Source organism: Euwallacea similis, chromosome 9, assembly GCF_039881205.1.
Source record: "Euwallacea similis isolate ESF13 chromosome 9, ESF131.1, whole genome shotgun sequence".
Taxonomy (NCBI): domain Eukaryota; kingdom Metazoa; phylum Arthropoda; class Insecta; order Coleoptera; family Curculionidae; genus Euwallacea; species Euwallacea similis.
This window is the reverse complement of record NC_089617.1, coordinates 1,707,522-1,725,583: the sequence shown is the minus strand read 5'-3', so window position 1 is coordinate 1,725,583 and position 18,062 is coordinate 1,707,522. Positions and strand designations below refer to the sequence as shown.

At 40.3% G+C, this 18,062-nt stretch overlaps 2 protein-coding genes across 2 annotated transcripts in view; one reads left to right on the top strand and one right to left on the bottom strand.

The window, feature by feature from the left end:
- The window catches only part of LOC136411191 (protein turtle homolog A-like), an 87,795-nt gene that overhangs the window by 11,611 nt on the left and 58,122 nt on the right, over positions 1-18,062 (bottom strand). Inside the window, exons 3-7 of the mRNA XM_066393682.1 lie at positions 4,920-5,128; positions 1,904-2,014; positions 1,647-1,850; positions 1,152-1,297; positions 592-751 (exon numbers count right to left, since the gene is read on the bottom strand). Of these exons, the coding sequence (XP_066249779.1) occupies positions 592-751; positions 1,152-1,297; positions 1,647-1,850; positions 1,904-2,014; positions 4,920-5,128 (830 nt within the window). The remainder of the gene's footprint in view (positions 1-591; positions 752-1,151; positions 1,298-1,646; positions 1,851-1,903; positions 2,015-4,919; positions 5,129-18,062) is intronic.
- Sdhaf3 (Succinate dehydrogenase assembly factor 3) overlaps positions 1-18,062 on the top strand; it is an 87,209-nt gene that overhangs the window by 17,196 nt on the left and 51,951 nt on the right. The window lies entirely within an intron of this gene.

Below are 18,062 nucleotides of genomic sequence, written 5' to 3'. Positions count from 1 at the left end.
TTCGCCACAATAGGCATATGTTTCAGGTACATCGGCTACACGCCCTGAACAATCCGAAACCGCTCGCGCTCCGATTACCAATTTGCAATGCAAATGCAGTTTGGAGATGATGTTGATTTTAAAATGCGCTTTCCATTCTCCACGTATTATCTCCTCTTCATACATTCATTGTGTAGGAGACGTCTCCATAATAACAGGGATGAGCGACATCAAAAGCAGCGGATTAGCGCTATTTTTGCGGTTCGTTCTATGTGGCTAAGTGGATCCTTTATACCGGCTACACGCAAACGGACATGTATTTTAATCGTCGGAAAAACGAATTTCGGATCTTATCATCAGTTTTGACTTCATCCCTCCCACGTTGACAAGCATAATAGCGACACAAAGCGAATTCCTCCATAATAAAGAGCAAGTCAAACGTCCCCATCTACACGAGCAAATATTTACCTCCACGTTTGGGAAGGCTTTTATTTTAAACGCGCCCTGCGAACGTCGAAGAAAATTACGTTTTTGTTTCCACTCCAAATATTTACTTTCGAAATTTAATATTTAATTGACGAACAGAGCAAAATCGGCATTGTCTATACTTACAGACGACGTTCAACTCAAAGGAATCTGTCAGGAGCTGATGGGGCAGCTTAGGGTTCTTGCCGACACACTTGAAAGTAGCGCCGTGGTCTTCAGGAACTGGAGAAAAAGTCACAATACTCCGCACCATGGCCTCATCGGTATTGTCCTCTACTTCTTTGAACTGAAATTTGGTAAATGATTTCAATTTAAATAATATTTGTTGATTGTGGTGGCGGTTAGCTGTTACATATGACGAGTGCACCATCTGACGGCAATGAGGACAGTTGAGAGCTTGCTCATGGCTTCGTGTTGTGACTCCACGTTAAATGGCACAACATTTTTGCTTAAGTAAGAAAATTAGTAGACATCGTAATAATGCTAAACTGATCATTTCATCGGGAATAATTTCTCTTCCAAGTGTACAAAATCTCAGAAAATTTTAATTAACGGTTTGCGAGATATTGTTTGTTACAAGAGGCAAAAATGTAAGTTCGCAGTAGCGTTTAGCGTGGAGGCACCTCCGGCTTTCACAAATGCTTAATTTCTTTATTCATAACGAATTGAGCGTTAAATTTTCTTACCTTCCCCCGATGAAATTCAGTGACGTTCATCTTCCAAATTATCGTGGCTTTGGGTCTGGATCCCGATACTTCACAGTGGATAGTGACCGGCTCATGTGCGACAATTTGACGCGGTTTATCAGGAATGGTGACGCTTAAAGGGCGCACTGTAATAAGTTTAAATTTTCGATATTTATCTGATAAAAAAGAACTTGTTGTGTTTTTAAAATAATCTGTTCCATCCTTGATAATTACGTGACGATACTGAGACATCTGGTAAATTTATACAAATCGATAATTTTAGTCTTGGAAAACCAGGGGCATACCAGATTCGATTGGCTCATTCTTTTAAAGTTTTTGTGAACAGATATTTCATCGTAGATCGTATTTATGTCACGTGAATATTGTGTCCGAGCGTATTGAAAACTAAAGATGTATGGGGTTGTACCTTCCGGAATTTCATTTCCTTCCAAAATATTATTAAGTTTTGAAATTTCGAAACAAGAAAGTACTTACACATAAGATCCAGGCGCACCGTCTGCTCAGTGGGCATCATCAGTTTGGTGTTGCTGGCCTGGCACTTGAAAGTTGAATTTAGCTGATTTCTGGTCAGTTTCTTAATCTCCAATTTATTGACTATGACGTTTGAGTCCATTGGTCCGACTTGACCATCCACAAGACGCTCGTTGACGAACCAAGAGACTGTAGGACTGGGACTTCCTGTGCAAAATTAACAAAATGTACAGGCGCGTAGGGGGAACCTCTATACGTACCTCCTCTGACTTCGCACGTCAAAACCAGATCGGATTCCTCCTCCAAAGGTCCGATAACGTCGCTGACGCTGCGCCCTATTTTATCGTAGATGAGAAGCTGATGGGGGGGCACTGAAAGTTTTTATTAGCGTCATCGAGGAGGGAAAAGTGTAATCGAAGAAACAAATAAGAGAACTGACATTATTAAAATCGGAATTGATTCCGCTTTGGAATTTCGCGTTATCGGGGAGCTTCGCTGCGAAATGGAGCCTCTCGGGAGGAGGGAAATGAGAAAAGTTTTTAAGGAGGAAATTAAAAACATTTCCGACTTATGCTTTTCTGTTATATCGAGCAAAGCTGCTTTATTACCCTGCTACCGGATCAAAGAGGAAAAATCCCATTACGATACGTGTGGATATCCCACGGGGTCCGCGAAACGAGGAGGGGGAGGCAAATGCATTATGCATACTCGAGGCTTTTTCCAATTAAATTTTCAATTTCCTCGCGGGGCAAAGTTTTGCTCATTTTCCCGTTTTGTATAGTGGCGCGCCACTAAAATAAGACACCATTATGGAGGAACGCTGGGGGTTTTGAATAAATGCAATTTCCTGGCCCCTTGTGAAGCCTCTTTATGCCCCGCGGTTCAATTAATAAGACCATTGAGTGGATTGAAGGTTTCGGGATCGATGGAGAGTTTGAAAAATTAATAATGAAATTCTTGGATTAATGGAGCGCGTGATGCCTGAAATAAAGGATAAAAAGCTGTTTTTGTATGGTAGTGGAAAATAATGATAACGCCTAAGTTTACAGGAAGAAAAAGGTAATAGAAGGTGAAAAGTAAAGGAAAAGCGGTAAGGTCCAAATAGAGGCGGAATAGACAGAGTCAAATTAGATGAAAAAAGACCAGATGCGAAGCAACAGATCAGAGACAGATGATGCACTGACCGTCCAGTGAGGAATCGATCAGAGAGGGACAGACTAGAGGATGATCTTGTGAGAAAAAGATCATACAGAGGGAACTTAACAAGAGTTTATTTAAATGAAAAGACAAGCTAGATAGAGATAAACGAGATATAGGAATATTAGACATACAAAATTGAACCAAACAGACTGTAGAATGCAAAAGAAAAAGAGAGAGAGAGAAACAAATAGAGCAGACGTTTAGGAGACAGATCACAAGGCAGAATAGATAGATACACATTCGACAGACAAATCCGACATGTCCAAATCTATTAGAGAGTATCTGATTATCCACACAGAGCAATATCGGTATGCCTCACATCAGTGAATCACACAAAAAAGATGGCAGACCAAATTGGTGCACGACCTGACCGAAAATTCAGAGATAGACCAAACAGAGGCAGATCATATAAAATTGTGTTAAATAAATGGGCAGGTAGAAAAAAACCAATATAGATCTGTCAGAAAGCAGCGACAGACTATATATAAATACACTGGACAGACAGCTAAACTGAGAAAAATTAGACACCACAAAAACAGGTAAGATAGACAGACACATTAGAGGGAATAAAATAGATAAAATTAAGCTGACCAGACGAGACAGAGACAGACAGATCAGAAAGAGCATAGTGGAAAACCCCTCAGGCGGAAGCAAACCAGAGAGGAATAGACTCGATAATGGTCATCCATTGGGAGATAGACAATACAGAGGTGACCGAGAAAAAAATTTAATTAAATGAACAGGATAGTTCAGATTACTGTTTCAAGTTACTGGTTATTTTAGTTCCACCTCATAATCTGGCTACATGCACCCTTCACACGGAGGCATTATTTCCCGTGATCGACGAGCGAGTGATTGATTGCCGCCGAAACTCTTTCGTTGTATCGAAATTATTTAAAAGCGATTTCGTGTTTCAGCCCTGCTATACACTGTGTAATTCTCCATGTTGGCTTATCATTAATTAGTAAAGTATAGTATCCGCAATGACAATACGGAAAAGCTCACCAAACTTGTCATTACGTCCCGGAACTATTCATATTGCGCTTGAGAGGGGGGTTGATATATGAGCAGATATGGCGGAGCGCAATTAACCGAATTGGAATTCCAAACTGAAGTTAATGAAGTCGCCCGCATGACGTAACAAGGACCCTAATCGATACTATATTTCGCATTATGCATCGTTACTTCGATTTGTGTGCAGTCCTTTTGATGGATTCACCACGGTTCAACGTTCCAAATTAATGAATTAACGTATTTTTGTCGAACAAAAAAAGGGGAACGTGCGACCACGATCGATTTCTCCCCAGGCGTATATTTAGATTTCCACCTTAAGAGCTCGCGTTACCTTTCTTTCCATTCGTGTAGGGCAACAGCACGCGAAGCCGATAAAGCAGTTTTGTTATTTCCAACGTTATTACCGGGATTATGTGTATTTAACCGAGCTGCAATAGTCGGTTTAATTAATGGATTGCTGTTTGAGGGCTGGAAATTGCTTTTTTTTAGCCTCATTGCCCACATTAATAGTGGTCTAAGCGATAGTCTACATTGTCTACGTACGGAATACCCGGAGAGAACATATGAAAGGGTTATACGGTATATATAAGGTCAAGTTGCTGTCAAAATGAATTTATTGTCGTTGTCAATGTTACCTGTCTCAAGTGATAATGATATTTTTCCCAGCGGTCGCGGTTGAGCGATAGTATTTTTGGAAGATTCGATAAGCAATAACCCTTTCTCACACATTTCTAATTTTTAGCACCCCTCTGCCGGTAACAAATTAATAATCCCCCTATTAAAACCCCTTCTCCTTCTTTCACAGTTCGCTCCACAACTCGACTGTAGAACCGGAATTGCGCACTTTATTTCTTATTTATCCATTATGTTCATTCCCCGATTGCGAGAGATTAAATTTTTAATTTCGCTCCGGAACTTTTCTCATTTTCCCTTAATAGAATTATCTATTAAAGTGTCTTCTAGACCGGTTTCGTTAAAATCCCGATTTAAAAGTAAAAAACCCACTTCAGGGGCATTTTAATTTACTGGTGAAACACTGAAAACCTAACGTCCAAAACTCACCGATCACAGTAAGGTTGATGGCAAAATTCCGAGTGGGAGATGTTTTGAAGTCCACCCTGCACCGGTAAATACCCACATCGTTTAGGCTGACGTGGTCGAGGGTGAGGGCGGCTGGTTTGGATACGGTGACGAAATACGCCCTCGTTCCGAACATGATAGGGTCGGACCACACCAACGCCTCTTTGAAAGCCCTTCCTCGGACGTCAAAACTGCAAGAAAATATTCTATAAGCACTCTAAATTCTAATAATAAAATTCGGAGTACTTCGAGCAGGGTTCTGCTTCGTCAACTTTTTTTGTCGTTTGCCTTGTCGCTTATCTTGTCACTTATTTACATTATGTCATTTGTCATTTATGACACTTGTAATGTAGATATTTGCTATTTGTTAAATCCTGACAATTATTATTATTTGGTTTTGCATTCTCTGGAAGAGTTCAATTTCGCCAGTATGCCGGAAATTTAACTTGTCGAATGTTCTGAATGTCCCGAGTAGAAATCTGTCTTGTCACTCGTCATTTGTCTTGTCACAAGTCTCATTACTCTTCACTCGTCATCTGTCTTTTGCCACATTCTCATGTAATTACTTCTGCTTGGAAAGTTCCGTTGATTATTGTCCACTCTGTATGGATTCAATCTCGGTCCCTGCTATCGACGTTTCTGTTCGTTTTTTTGTGCTCTCTGGTCTGGTTGTGTGAGTGGGGAAATCAATAGAGCAAACAGGACCTGTGGAATTCAAAAAGGGGGGTGAGAGGGGACGCGCGGCCCCCTCCCGATTTTAATGAACGTGTTTGGCTTGCATTTGAATGAGGCGGCCGGTGTCGTTACGGTTTTTGATTGAATTTTTATCTCTGTGCAAGTTTGCCCGCTGCATGCCAAGTTTCCATGGATTAAATCGGGATAATGGGCCCTTGAATGTTTGTTTTGGAAAATTGCGAGATTCGCATTGTTTCCTCTTTAATCTACATTATTTCGGTTAGATTTTATAGCAACGTTAATGTAGATTGTGTAGACAATATAGGTAAACGTGGTGAATATTGTAAACATAATTTCCGGTGTACATCATTCTAAAAATACAACGTAATTAATGTAAATAATGTAGTATATTGGAGAAATAGACGCGTTTTTCCCGTTGAAAGTTACTGGCAAGCGTAAATTTCTTGATGTCCTGTGTGTAGTCTAAACGAATTTCTGTCGAGTTTCATGGATGGAGAATCAGTCGTCGGATTAAGTAGATATAAATAGCCGCCAAATGTCACAGTTCTCTTGTAGCTCGGCCCAAATTTAATATTATGTATCATTCAATAACCACGTTCGCTAATGGAATATTTAATAGAAAATTAGTTACCGCTCGAAATGTTTTATGTGTGACGTAGCAAATAAGCTTTCATTATTTAGATAATAATACATATGCATCAGCGAAATTGCGGATTTAATGTATACGATTCAATTATTTATTCCGGCGTGTTCTGGCGCGTATTATCATCATTCCAGCTCGTATGAATAGAGCGAGCTCCGATCCAAATTAGGAAAAATGATGGTCCCTTTAGGATGGCGAATCGGACTCAATTGCGAGCACGTTTTCATCGTCTTTTATAACCCTAATCTTCTCGGGTAAGCGGACGTTAAACCGCTTTTATCGCGTAATTAAAACTATTAGATCGGCGTTTTATTTTTGCGAAACCCGATAAGCCGACTCCGGTCAGGAAAGGCGAGTTTATGCGATGAAAAACGCCGAAAGAAAAGGGCCAAAAGTTAAATAATACATCAGGAAAAGCCCACTCAGCAGCGAGGAATGCCTCAGTTCTAAATCGGTTTCGATAGCCGGCTTTTTTTATCGACACGTCCTTGCGGAGCCGCTTTGGGAGTTGCTTATCCCAATTGCTTCAAGGGACATTTCCGACGTCCTGTCTTTAAAACGTCGTTTTGCTCGGGTATTAATTCTCAGATAAGACTCTCGGCGAAACAGCGGAGGAGGGAACCCTCGAGAGTAATGGCCAAAAGGCGCGGTAGCTTTTTTCACGAACGTATTGAGCTCGCTCTTAATGGGTTGGCGTTTTTTTACGCCACTTTTCACCCATTTTCGATCTTTTAGAGCGAAAGAAGGAGTGGAAATTAGAGCAAATCGAACGCAATTATCGGTACTGTTGAACAACTCTACTAATCACTAGAAAAATTATCAAGAATTTTTCAAGTTCTAGAATGTGACGCTGCATATGAGACGGCCGCGATATCATCGCTGCTTCTAAAGCACAATTTAATATTTTTGTACGTCTAACTTTATGAGATTTTTATAATTTTCTAAAATTCCTGAGAAATTTACAGATTCTCCTATAGGATAGCACTGTAAGTTTCCACGTTGTTGATTTTTTAATCTCTAGAGCACCTATTAAGAACATTTTTCTATACCTGGAGCATGCAAGAAACTTCTAGAACGTTTCGAATCGGTCTAGAAAAGTAAAGAAGTTTCATGAGTTTATAAATTAAATATCTTAAAATTTGAAAATTTGTAATTCGGGGACTGCGCAGTCCAAAGAGCCCATTAAGTCAAACGTAAGCTACCATATGTAGAGAGAAGCTGCAAAAAAATGAAGCTCAAAATCTCAGTTTTTGGGCGAGTATCGGCCAGAAGTTTCCGGTCACTGCCTACAACAACAGAACCGTGTGGAAACATCAATCAAGTTTAAAAATTTGCAACACAGTGACTGCACAATTTGAACGAGCCGTTTTGGACCGAAATAATCTTCCGGTTTTTCAGGTCAAAACCTGGAAAATTTGTAATTCTGAATGTTTCAATATGTAGAGAGAAGCTGTAGAAATTTGAACGACTACCGGTCAAAAATTGCCGGCCATTGTCTGGAATGAATCTAGTTTGAACTAACGATATTATTTGTGCTTTTAAGCAATTGTGTACATTGTCTACGCGAGAAACACGCATGTTTCAATAATTGCCTATATTGGCAACGTTGACTTTTTGCGTAGGTATGTAAAAATGTGTGTTCAGTAAATAACATAAATACTCATACAACCGGAGTAGCGAACCGTTAGATAATATGGCAGATTATACAGAGAATGTAAATAATAGTGTGCGCAATGCGACAAAACACGTAGATAAAGTAGACCATAGGAACAACGATGAACAACTGTATTCATGTAGACAATGCAGAAAAAGCTCATTTTCCGTAACCTGTACCTATTCGGAGTGTCCCGAAATGTGTCCGGTTGCACCTCACGAATCATACGACTCCACTAGTTGAATCCGGCGGGACAAAAACAACATTCCCAACTTTTTGCTCGCCAAGGCCATCAATTAAACCGTTCCCCCGAGGATCAGACTTTCCGGACTGGGCCGTACACATCCGGCCAACATAAAAACCAAAAAATATCGCACTTTAGCGCTAAGACGTCCATCCGGTCGGGGAATCCGGGGGGAGCAAAGAGGCAATACTCGTGTTGAATTTTAAGAAGGGGGGAAACAGTTAAGACCCGGATACCAAAAGTATAAATGTGCGCCGCAAGCTTCCCCTACGGCTTTGTGTTTCATTTGCACGTCGTGTCATTATCATTAGCCGTGCCGATGGAGTACTCTCCTGGGGTTATGCAACGCATTGTTTTCCGTGTACGCTCGTTAGAAATAATTTCGTTTAAGGCTTAAATCGCCTCGAGCGGCTGAAAACCTACAACAAAGTGTATCGTTTATATTTAAGGGGAGGCACTTTTCATCCCAGCCGACTCCGCAGACCCTCCGCATATAAATTCTGAGGTTTATTACGAAACAATCCCGCTCGGACGACCTTTAACAAATATTTCCGCAAGGCCATTATTTATTACGAGCACAGAACGCCGTTTTCGTCCAAATTAGTTAGGAATTTCTGCATCCAGTCCGAAATTAAGTTAGCGGACCGGTTCCGCTCAGGCCGCTATAACTCTTGATTCCTAATTGTTTCTGATGCGAAACGCCGGAAGAACAACTTTATTAAATCCGTCCGGCGACCGCACCTTATGCGAGTTGCAATCCCGTTTTTGTTGCACACGGAAGGGCAATTGCTGTTTCACCTTACAGCGATAGATATGCGTTCATACTGTTTATTACTTTGAAACTCTCTAATTGGATTTAACCTACTGCTGTAACTACGGTGAAACAATTTCGAAAGCCCCTTTTTCAGTTGGTTTCAAATAGCGCATTAACACGAGGTACATTAACCTGAACTAACCGAATACGATCTTGTGACCGAAAACTTGAGTTTTCATGCGTTGAAGTATCTATCTATTCATGGATTCAGAACGTCATTCACTCAATCACTCCAGGTGTGTAATCGCTAAACCTCTCTCCGCATTTGAAAACCCATATTCCGACGCTTTCAGTTATCAACCTACACTAGTTTACACTAACTATGGGATTATCTTAGAGTAAAAAAATCTATTCGGACGTTTTAAAATGCTCACACACCACACTCACCCCAAGTCTGTAATTACTAATCAAGACTTTGAGGTTGGCTACCTGTAGTGGAAAAGTCTTATTCTGGCGTTCAATTCTCTATTCAATTATTGTATGAAACTAGAAGAGCCTTATTGATATAATTTTATGGAAGTAATGAAAGTTTTAATTATTAGCGCTTGAAATTCATTTTTAACCATTCGGCGAAGCCTTGAAACTTGCCTGAAGTTGGTTTCCGGCTGCTACACTCGATGCATTAATAATGCCAATAAATACACTCGATGGAGGGTCGTTCAGGTGTAGGGAGCTGGAGGGCCTCCCTCCATGCTGTCGCTAGTTATTAATTAAACTAATGCCGATGGCAATTTAATTAGTGCGCGAGAGTACAATTATTATTAGAGCATGTAGCACTCAAAAATAGGGCTCACTTGAAATGGTGTTGTTAGGAAAACCTTTAATAAGGACTTTCCCCGCTGCCTCGTAGCACTTGGAACGTAAAAAATGTAGACAAAAGTAAAAAATAATCGCAAACTTTCTTGATTTAATTAGTTAAACAAATCGACCGAAATAGGGGTAGAAATTTCGGATTAATCGATTTAATCCAAGGCGCCTGCAAGAATTTTGATTAGCTGTTGAGTAATTAATTTTACGTCTTCGAGCGATTTCGATGAAAGGGGAACACTTTTACGGGAAATTACGCCTCGGAGGGACGCGGCAAATGAGGCTTGTGATTTATGCCAATAACGTTTGATCAGGGCACTGCCCCATTTGCCAAAAACGAGCATTTATTATTTAGTTTTGCGGTAATAAAATTTTAAAATATGATCTTGCCTTAAGTTGATAGAAATCATTCTCTGCAAGTCCGGTGTAAACCAACTCAGTTGCTAACATTTTTTGGTATTAAAGTGTATATATGATTTCATTAGCTGTAAATGATCTTCCTAAACTCTTGGATTTGGCAGTTGCATAATTATTAATTATACTCAAGAGCGAAGTTTGTGTGCAGCATTTGAATAAGGAACGTAAACTCGGGGCTACTGCTCCAGTGTAAATCAACAAAATAAACACTAATTGCATGCAATTATAAGATACACTGAGAAGAATTTACCAGCCAAAAGGAACCATTCTAAGACTTTCGGTTTGGCATTCACAAAACTTTAAATCATACTCGCCTTTCAAGTATATTTTAAACCTTGGGGTGGCGTCTGGAAACTCGATCCTGGAACTTCGACGTAAATCTACTTAGTACGTTTAAATTTTCTACTATTATACTAAATAGTTAGAAGAGTTTATAGGCAAAAAATGATGGTTCAAAACTTTTCAGTTTAGTAGTTACAAAATTTTAAATCACACCGGACTGCGAAGTAGGTTTTGGGCCCGGGAGTAGCGACCGGAAGGTCGGCTATGCAACTTCGGTATAAACTTACCAATTAAATTCAAATTTGCTGTTGTAATAGTACATACTTAGAAAATTTTACCGGCCAAAAACGATCTTCTAAAACTTTTCGGTTTAGTACTTACAAAATTTTAAATTATGCTCTTCTAAGCAAGTTTTCAACCTGGGAGTGGCGACGGGAGACTCGGCTCTGCAGCTCCGGTGTAAACCTACTTATTAACTTCCAATTTTCTGCTGTCATGATACATACGTAAAAGAGTTTATCTGCTTATAACGATCGTTGAAAACTTTTCGGTTTAGTAGCTATATAATTTTAAGCTATGCTCCACTCCTAAGTGGGTTTTCAGCCAGGGAATGGTGACCGGATTTACAATTCCAGTGTAAAAGTACTTAATCATTTCAAATTTTCTATCAATACAGCACAGCACATCCTCAAAAGAGTTTATCGACCAAAAATTGTCCTTCCACTTCTTCGATTCAACAACTGCAAAATTTTAACATATAATCCACTCTTAAATATGTTTTCAGCTTCTTTTTAAATCTCTCGCTTATTTCGCCGATGTAAGCTGGTTGATCCAAAGTTTCTCGGATCAAATACACATTTCTAGGTGTGCTTACGAAAAGATCACATTCTATTGGCAATTACTTTGAATTAATTGTCCATGTTGAACTACAAAAGAGCACACTTCCCTTGTGCTCCAATAACGATTAAATATTCTACTCGTGTACTCGGCCATGTAACAACTGTATTGCTCTCGTCATTAATTAAACTGATAAAGCCGAAACTCTCCGAACCCACATCGAGTGCCTCATACCTCTTCCCATCAACCACTACGCCTACATTGTTTGAAAACTATCCGTCACAGGAGACCGCATTAAAAATTAACACCTCAGTGACTCTACTTCGAGTCGAACCATAAATTAGGCAATAACTGAAGCCCGATCGATAGTTTCGGATTTATATACCTTCTGGTCTGGAGCGAGCGTGCTCCAGTTACCCCTGAGAAAATTACTCGAACTTCTTTAATATAATTTCCGATTTATATGCTTCAAACTCGGCTCCGTGTAAAAGGAGCAGTTACATAGTTGCCCGTTTTAGTAGTCTCCAACTTCATATTGCAAGTAAAAACTTGTTTTTGTTGCCGGGTTCTGAGCGCTCCGAAAGCGCTTAAATGCGAGCTTTCGTTTGGTGAGCGAAACCCCGTCTGCTCCTGTGCTAATAAATATTGTACCCGGCTCGCAATAATGATAGCCGCGGGTGTTGGCATTAAAACTGAGGCCTTCTCGGGATACAAACGTGGAAAAACTAATAACGGTCCCAAACACATTCGTAATATTTCTCGTAAATGAAATATGCTTAAAGGTGCGCGCCTAACGTCCTCCCTAATGAACCTCATTCCCTTCTACAAATACCATGCATCATTTCTGACCGTGACTTATTACACCAGTTTCTCTTAATAAAATATCCGAGAATTTATTGCCACCTTATTTGAATCTCTCCCTCCATGAATAAAATTGTTTCTTTCTCCCCCACAAATGAATATACTGGATTATCCGATGGGCCTAAGGGGCGAAAAAGCCTTTCAGGCTTATGGCCTAATGATAATAACGTAATGCGCAAACGAAGTAATTGAAGGAAGCTTGAGGTTTGTATTTAGACGTTCTGGCCTTTCATTACCGCACTTCCTTGAAAGGGGCTCTCGGCTCGGGTCCCTAATTTCGGAACTAATTTATTTTGCTCAGTTAATGTGGCTTCTTCTAAATTATAAACGAACCCTGTGGCGGCCTCTTTCTCTATCTCTATGCCCGCGAAGGCTCGTGAGGAATGCGAGAACTTGTTATAGTGGCGAATTAGTGTTGTTCTCATTGTCTGATAGGGAGGCGATTTAGAATATCTGTATCGACCGTGCGATTGGTTTTAGAATCAGGAATTTCATGTTTGTGATAAGTTTTACCAAATTTTGTATGATGTGTATCGAGCTTGCAATGAGTGTGATTAAGCTTGTGCTAGACAAGTAAGTCCCCGGTCCATATTAAGTAAAATAAAGTTAAGTTATCCGCGACTAAAAAGAAAAACAGGATGCTAGGTTTGCTTTATTAGTTTGCACGAGATTAACGGGGATTCAGAAAGATTATGTTTCTTAGAGCGAACTTGAAATAAAAAAGCTCATTGACTGAACACTGTAAAGGCTGCATGTTGGGATGAAACTGGGTTCTTTGTGTGTTTTACAACCGAGAATAATTTCAGTTCGAACTAGTAGTTTGTACGGGAGCGTTGCCTAGAAGTGTCTGCTCACTATTAACAAGAAACAATAGCTGTTGTTTGAACAAGTTTGAGAAGTTGTAATTCATTGACTAAACGATCTCGCAACGCCATACTAGAATTAAACAAGTTTTTATGGCTGGTATAGAGGTAGTAAAATTTCAGTTTGAATTATCAGTTTTTGAGGGAGTACCGGCCGTAACTATCGACGATACCGGCCAGCAGAAGTATCGATCGCTCCTAAAAGACGACAAATCTAGTGAGAACTGAGGTATAATAAATTTAAAAATTTACAACTGCACAGCGGTCTAGAAGTTGCATTCACTGTCGAAGCAAGCTTCAGTGTATATAGCTGCGAAAAAATTCATTCTAGTTATCAATTTTTGAGGAAGTACTGCCCAAAAGTTTTCAATTACGACTAAAACGCAACAAGTTGAAAGGTGAAGGAAGCTCGAAAATTTGTAACACTGACGGAATAATTCAAAATGTTCAGTCGCGAAGCTATAAAGATTATTAATGTCATAATATATAATATTCGCTTGGCTCTGCCATCGTCATAATAGCTGACTTAACAATTGAACATTGTTCATATTCTACAATTGTTTGCGCCCCAAATTTCTGAGCAATTTTCCGGATTTTGGCCACCTAAAGCCGCCTAATAAAGCAAGTTTTTTGTCTCATTTATTTCAAATCCAGTTGCTCACACAAGGCACAACCTTCCTAAATAACAGCAACTTAAGTAAATCCGAAGGGATCGCCTATTATACTTTACCTAACTTGATGCGCCTACATTAATATTGCCTGTCCGTTTTAGGGTCAGCTTAGCAGATGACTCATCATCTTTAGGGCCGATGCTTAAGTTTCAAGACGAAACAATTCCTCTAGGCCTTGTTATCAAACGTCAGGCATAATATATCGCATAATTAAGGAGGGACATAAAACGTGGCCCGCAATTAATATCAACGAGCGAAAAAATCCCAGTAATGTTAATAAATACGAAAGGGCTTTATTAAAACATTGTCACGGCAGGTTTCGTGACAACGCGTAGTACTTAAGTCGGGATATAAGCTGATTAAAAGGCCCTTGGTTGATTGATGTTGCGATTACGAATGTAATAACTTGATATTCCCTGTTGTATTGTGTGGAAAAGTTCATTTGAGATATCTCTTTATGCATTTTGTGGAACGTTACAGGTCAATGCTTGATTACAGTTATTGCGGACAGGGTACTCAATTAAAGATATATTATGAACAGTAGATAATTTAACTGGAAGGTAATTAAATAAATTTGATGCACTGATTACTTGCCTATTGAAATCAGTCAAAGGGATTGCATGGCAATTTCGCCGACCAGTAACCACATATTAGCATAGAATGTACAATGGTCCTGTTTAGCACCGAACTTAATAGAAAACATAATAGAGTTCAGGACACATTTTTTTAGGCGGAAAGGTGAAATACTTATGTGTAGCAGGTCGTGTCTCTCTTTCCGGAATGTCCTAGAAAACCTTCGCCATTCCAAAATGTTCCACTTTGTTTTGATCTCTCTCTCTCGCATGGTAATCTTCGTGAAGGCTCAAAAAAATGGAACAGTCGAGAAGGTTTCGAGAGTTGTATCGCGCCTCCGAAAGCATCCTCGAATGGGCGAGGTGTTTGCGCAACGATCATACAATAGACCTCCTTTCGCGTGCTTGTCGCAATCGCACAGTTTGACGTCTTATATTTGCCCTTTGAAAATGCTTAAAATTAGCATCTCTTGCAGCAGCTTGCTTTGTACTCACTTTTCTTATTTTAACGTATTCCTCAACGACATTTCCAACTTCCTCGGAGCTAAAAGTGTAGAAATTCAAATTGCTCCCGAGATTCAACCGCCATAAAAGTCCGACACTCGCAAGAGCCAAACGAGATTCCGGTGCAGCGTCTCAATGGGCGTCCGCCCGGAATAATTTTAAAATATTTCTCCGGAGTTCCGGAATTAGCCCGGAGCTTTAATCCGGGCTTATAGGGCGGAAAAAAGTGCATCCCAGCTGCGAACTGTTTCAGTTAACGATTAATTTAATTAGGGACAAAGCGGGCCGGACATTTACGAGCTACTACACTACACGTACACCGGTCCGGGCTATTAGTCAATGCGCGTGTATTTAATTGTAAACAAAAGAGTCGGACGCGCCCACGGTAATGGCCAGGGGCAGATGATCCCCCTAATAAATTAAGACTGACAGCGTTTGTCGAGGAATTATTGCCGGATAATTACGGCCCATGCTTCTAAATCATAAACAACGGCCGGGGTGTGGACGTTAAAGAATCTCGGCAGACACGCAACCTACTATGGAAAAAATGCGAAAAGCAATGAGACAATGAGCAGGATAACAATGCAACAGCTGCGTCAAAGAAGTTGGAAATTCCGGCATCTCCATTAATAACTCACCTTCAAAGAGGAGACGACTGCTTCTGTTTAACGGACCCTGCAGCCCGCTCTCCACCGTTTTAACTTTTGAAAGTTCGTCGAGCGTGAAGCTCTTTAAAGTTGCATCAACGGAATGAGCGTGGAATAAGCGGACGAGCTGTAATGTTGCACAATTGATAAGTTATTAATACACAGCTATATCGTTGCTTAGGGATGGTCTACACAACTGGAAACTTGACTGGGGAAAATAGTTGCGAACGGGTCTGAAGCAGTAAATTGAAGGATCAGCCATCACCCGAGGAAATTTTCAATTAAAGCAGTTGGTTATTGGATGAGCTTCGCCCCGCAATATGCAGTAATGACTTAGAAATTCAAAATCTTGTTCAGGCAATGGCCTTATTAGAGAATTTGTATCTTCTAGATAAAACAATCCCGAAGAAACATTTCCGGGATAGAGAAGCATCTGTGTATGCCTCTTTTGAGCTTTATCATCCAGTTCTAGCGGAATTACCAGGCAGAAGTGCGCGACGAAAGTTTAGACACGCTAAAGTGAATTTAAGTTCCAACTCGGTGTATATAAATTTAACTAGCAGGGAGGACAATCTAGGAGGAGTATTTTTGGGCTAGGATGGATGTTTTTACGTGATGCCAATCTATGGAAGTTCTGACTTCAGCCACCAAGCAATAATGTTCAGTGAAGGTTTAAAATTAATTTACGAATCAACCTAATTTTGAAAATATCTACTCGGCGATGGAGGAACCTAGAACAGTAATTTTTGGCTAGAGAAGTTATCTATGTGTGGCCCTTCACTGTTGCACATCTGAACTCGATTTTTCAGTTCTTGTAACAGCGCCAGAGAAGACCCAGTGACGATTCATACGGTCCAAACCTTAGTACAGTTTAAACACAGTTAAGATAATTGCAACTTATGGACAAAATGTTCCAGAATTGGAAAATGCTAATTGACCAATCTATTAATTAGAGCATATTAAGTGTGCATGATTACAGCCCAATTCGGTTGAGTAACTCTCTAAAGTTTAATTCAGATTTGAGGAATTGAGACTCGTCGACCGAACATTCTAGAAGAATAATTTTTTCTTAACAGCGTTTGACTATTGACTATCACCTCTTCCTCCTTTTCTCTCATCTCTGACCTTTCCAATCTCCCAAAAGGACTTGAACGACTCTCCATTAAAAGCTATATATGTCGAGACGTTGGTTGCAGCTCGCTGTGCCCAATCTCCACCGATCCCGTAAATTTAAAATGCAAACAACGCGAAAGAGGTTACGTCCTAAGTTCGTTTGGCCCCAGCTCGTAGCAAGAAGTACGACGTCTTAAATCTTATCAGGCGTACGACACGTTAATGCGAAATAATGGAAGCGCATACGTCAGCTCCGGGGCCATATTTCTAGATTGAATTTCCGGAATGTTCTACCTGCTTTATAGGCGAGAATGGCGTCTTTAAGGGAGAGAAAAAGGTTTAATTAAGCTTTTGAAACTGGAGGTTTTTCAATTTTTGATTTTTAGTAAATGATCACTAACGCTACAACTCGACTTGTACTGCCTTTTTAGAATGTTCGTTAGTTATTGATGAAGAGCTATATCATGGGATTACGGAAGCCGAAGTAGATGGAAGGTCTGACGAGGGACGTAAAACAGCAATATACGGTGACACTTTGGAATTGGAGTTTGAAGGTATTTTCGCCATTGGAGAATTGAGAGTGATGATGAGAATTTCATAGTCAACAACGTAGAAGGTGAAAACGAATTTGAAGATATTGAGGAGGACGGTCCGGTGGAGAAGTTGCAGAGCGACCCTTAATCAAAAATCACGGAATCCTTCGAAACCCCCATAACTGCTCTTGCTCGTTTCCACGAATTGAATTGCGACGTATAAGCTTTTAGGCCATATATCGCTTTATGGCACCGCAGGGAAGGGAATGGAGCCGGTGTCGCTGGGCACTGTGGAGCTCGATAAATAGAGCGTCATCAAGAATCATCCGCAGACTTTGTTCCTTCCCACCGACAAAAGCTGGCGATAGAGTTGTTCGAGTCCAAAAAGGCGCTCATGAAGGACGGGTTCCGATGAAAAGCGTCCGAACATTGGGTGGTACATCCGCGTTCTAATTATCCGTAAGTTCAAAGTTTGAAACCGTTGGATTACCGAATGGTTTCAGCTAATCTGGAGACAGAGACCATCGAGTTCCCTTCATAGACCAGATTGAAATGGATGGTCGGAGGACTGTACGCTTTCAGAACTGAAAAGCTTTATTAATCTCACATTATGTCGTTATTAATATTTACGATTGAATTCTAAACATTTTGAGATGAAAGCAGAAATGCGAAGCTTGCGAGCGATATGAGAAGTTTCCCGGATGTTTTCAATTGAAATGCGATGAACTAAGTCTTCGTCGTCCATCCTCTTCGTATGCAACTTCACAATGTCGATTTTTTTTTACCACGTAGCAGCATGACGTGCAAAATGAACCGGAAAAGTTATGACAGCAACATTTGATTTACTCCACGTACGCGGCTAATATTCGAATTTTAATGGCGCTTTTAAAAATTATAGCCGTCGCGATAACATTGGGGGAGCTCTTTAATTTCCCCGCTTGTAAAACCAGAACCCAGAGCAGCTGCA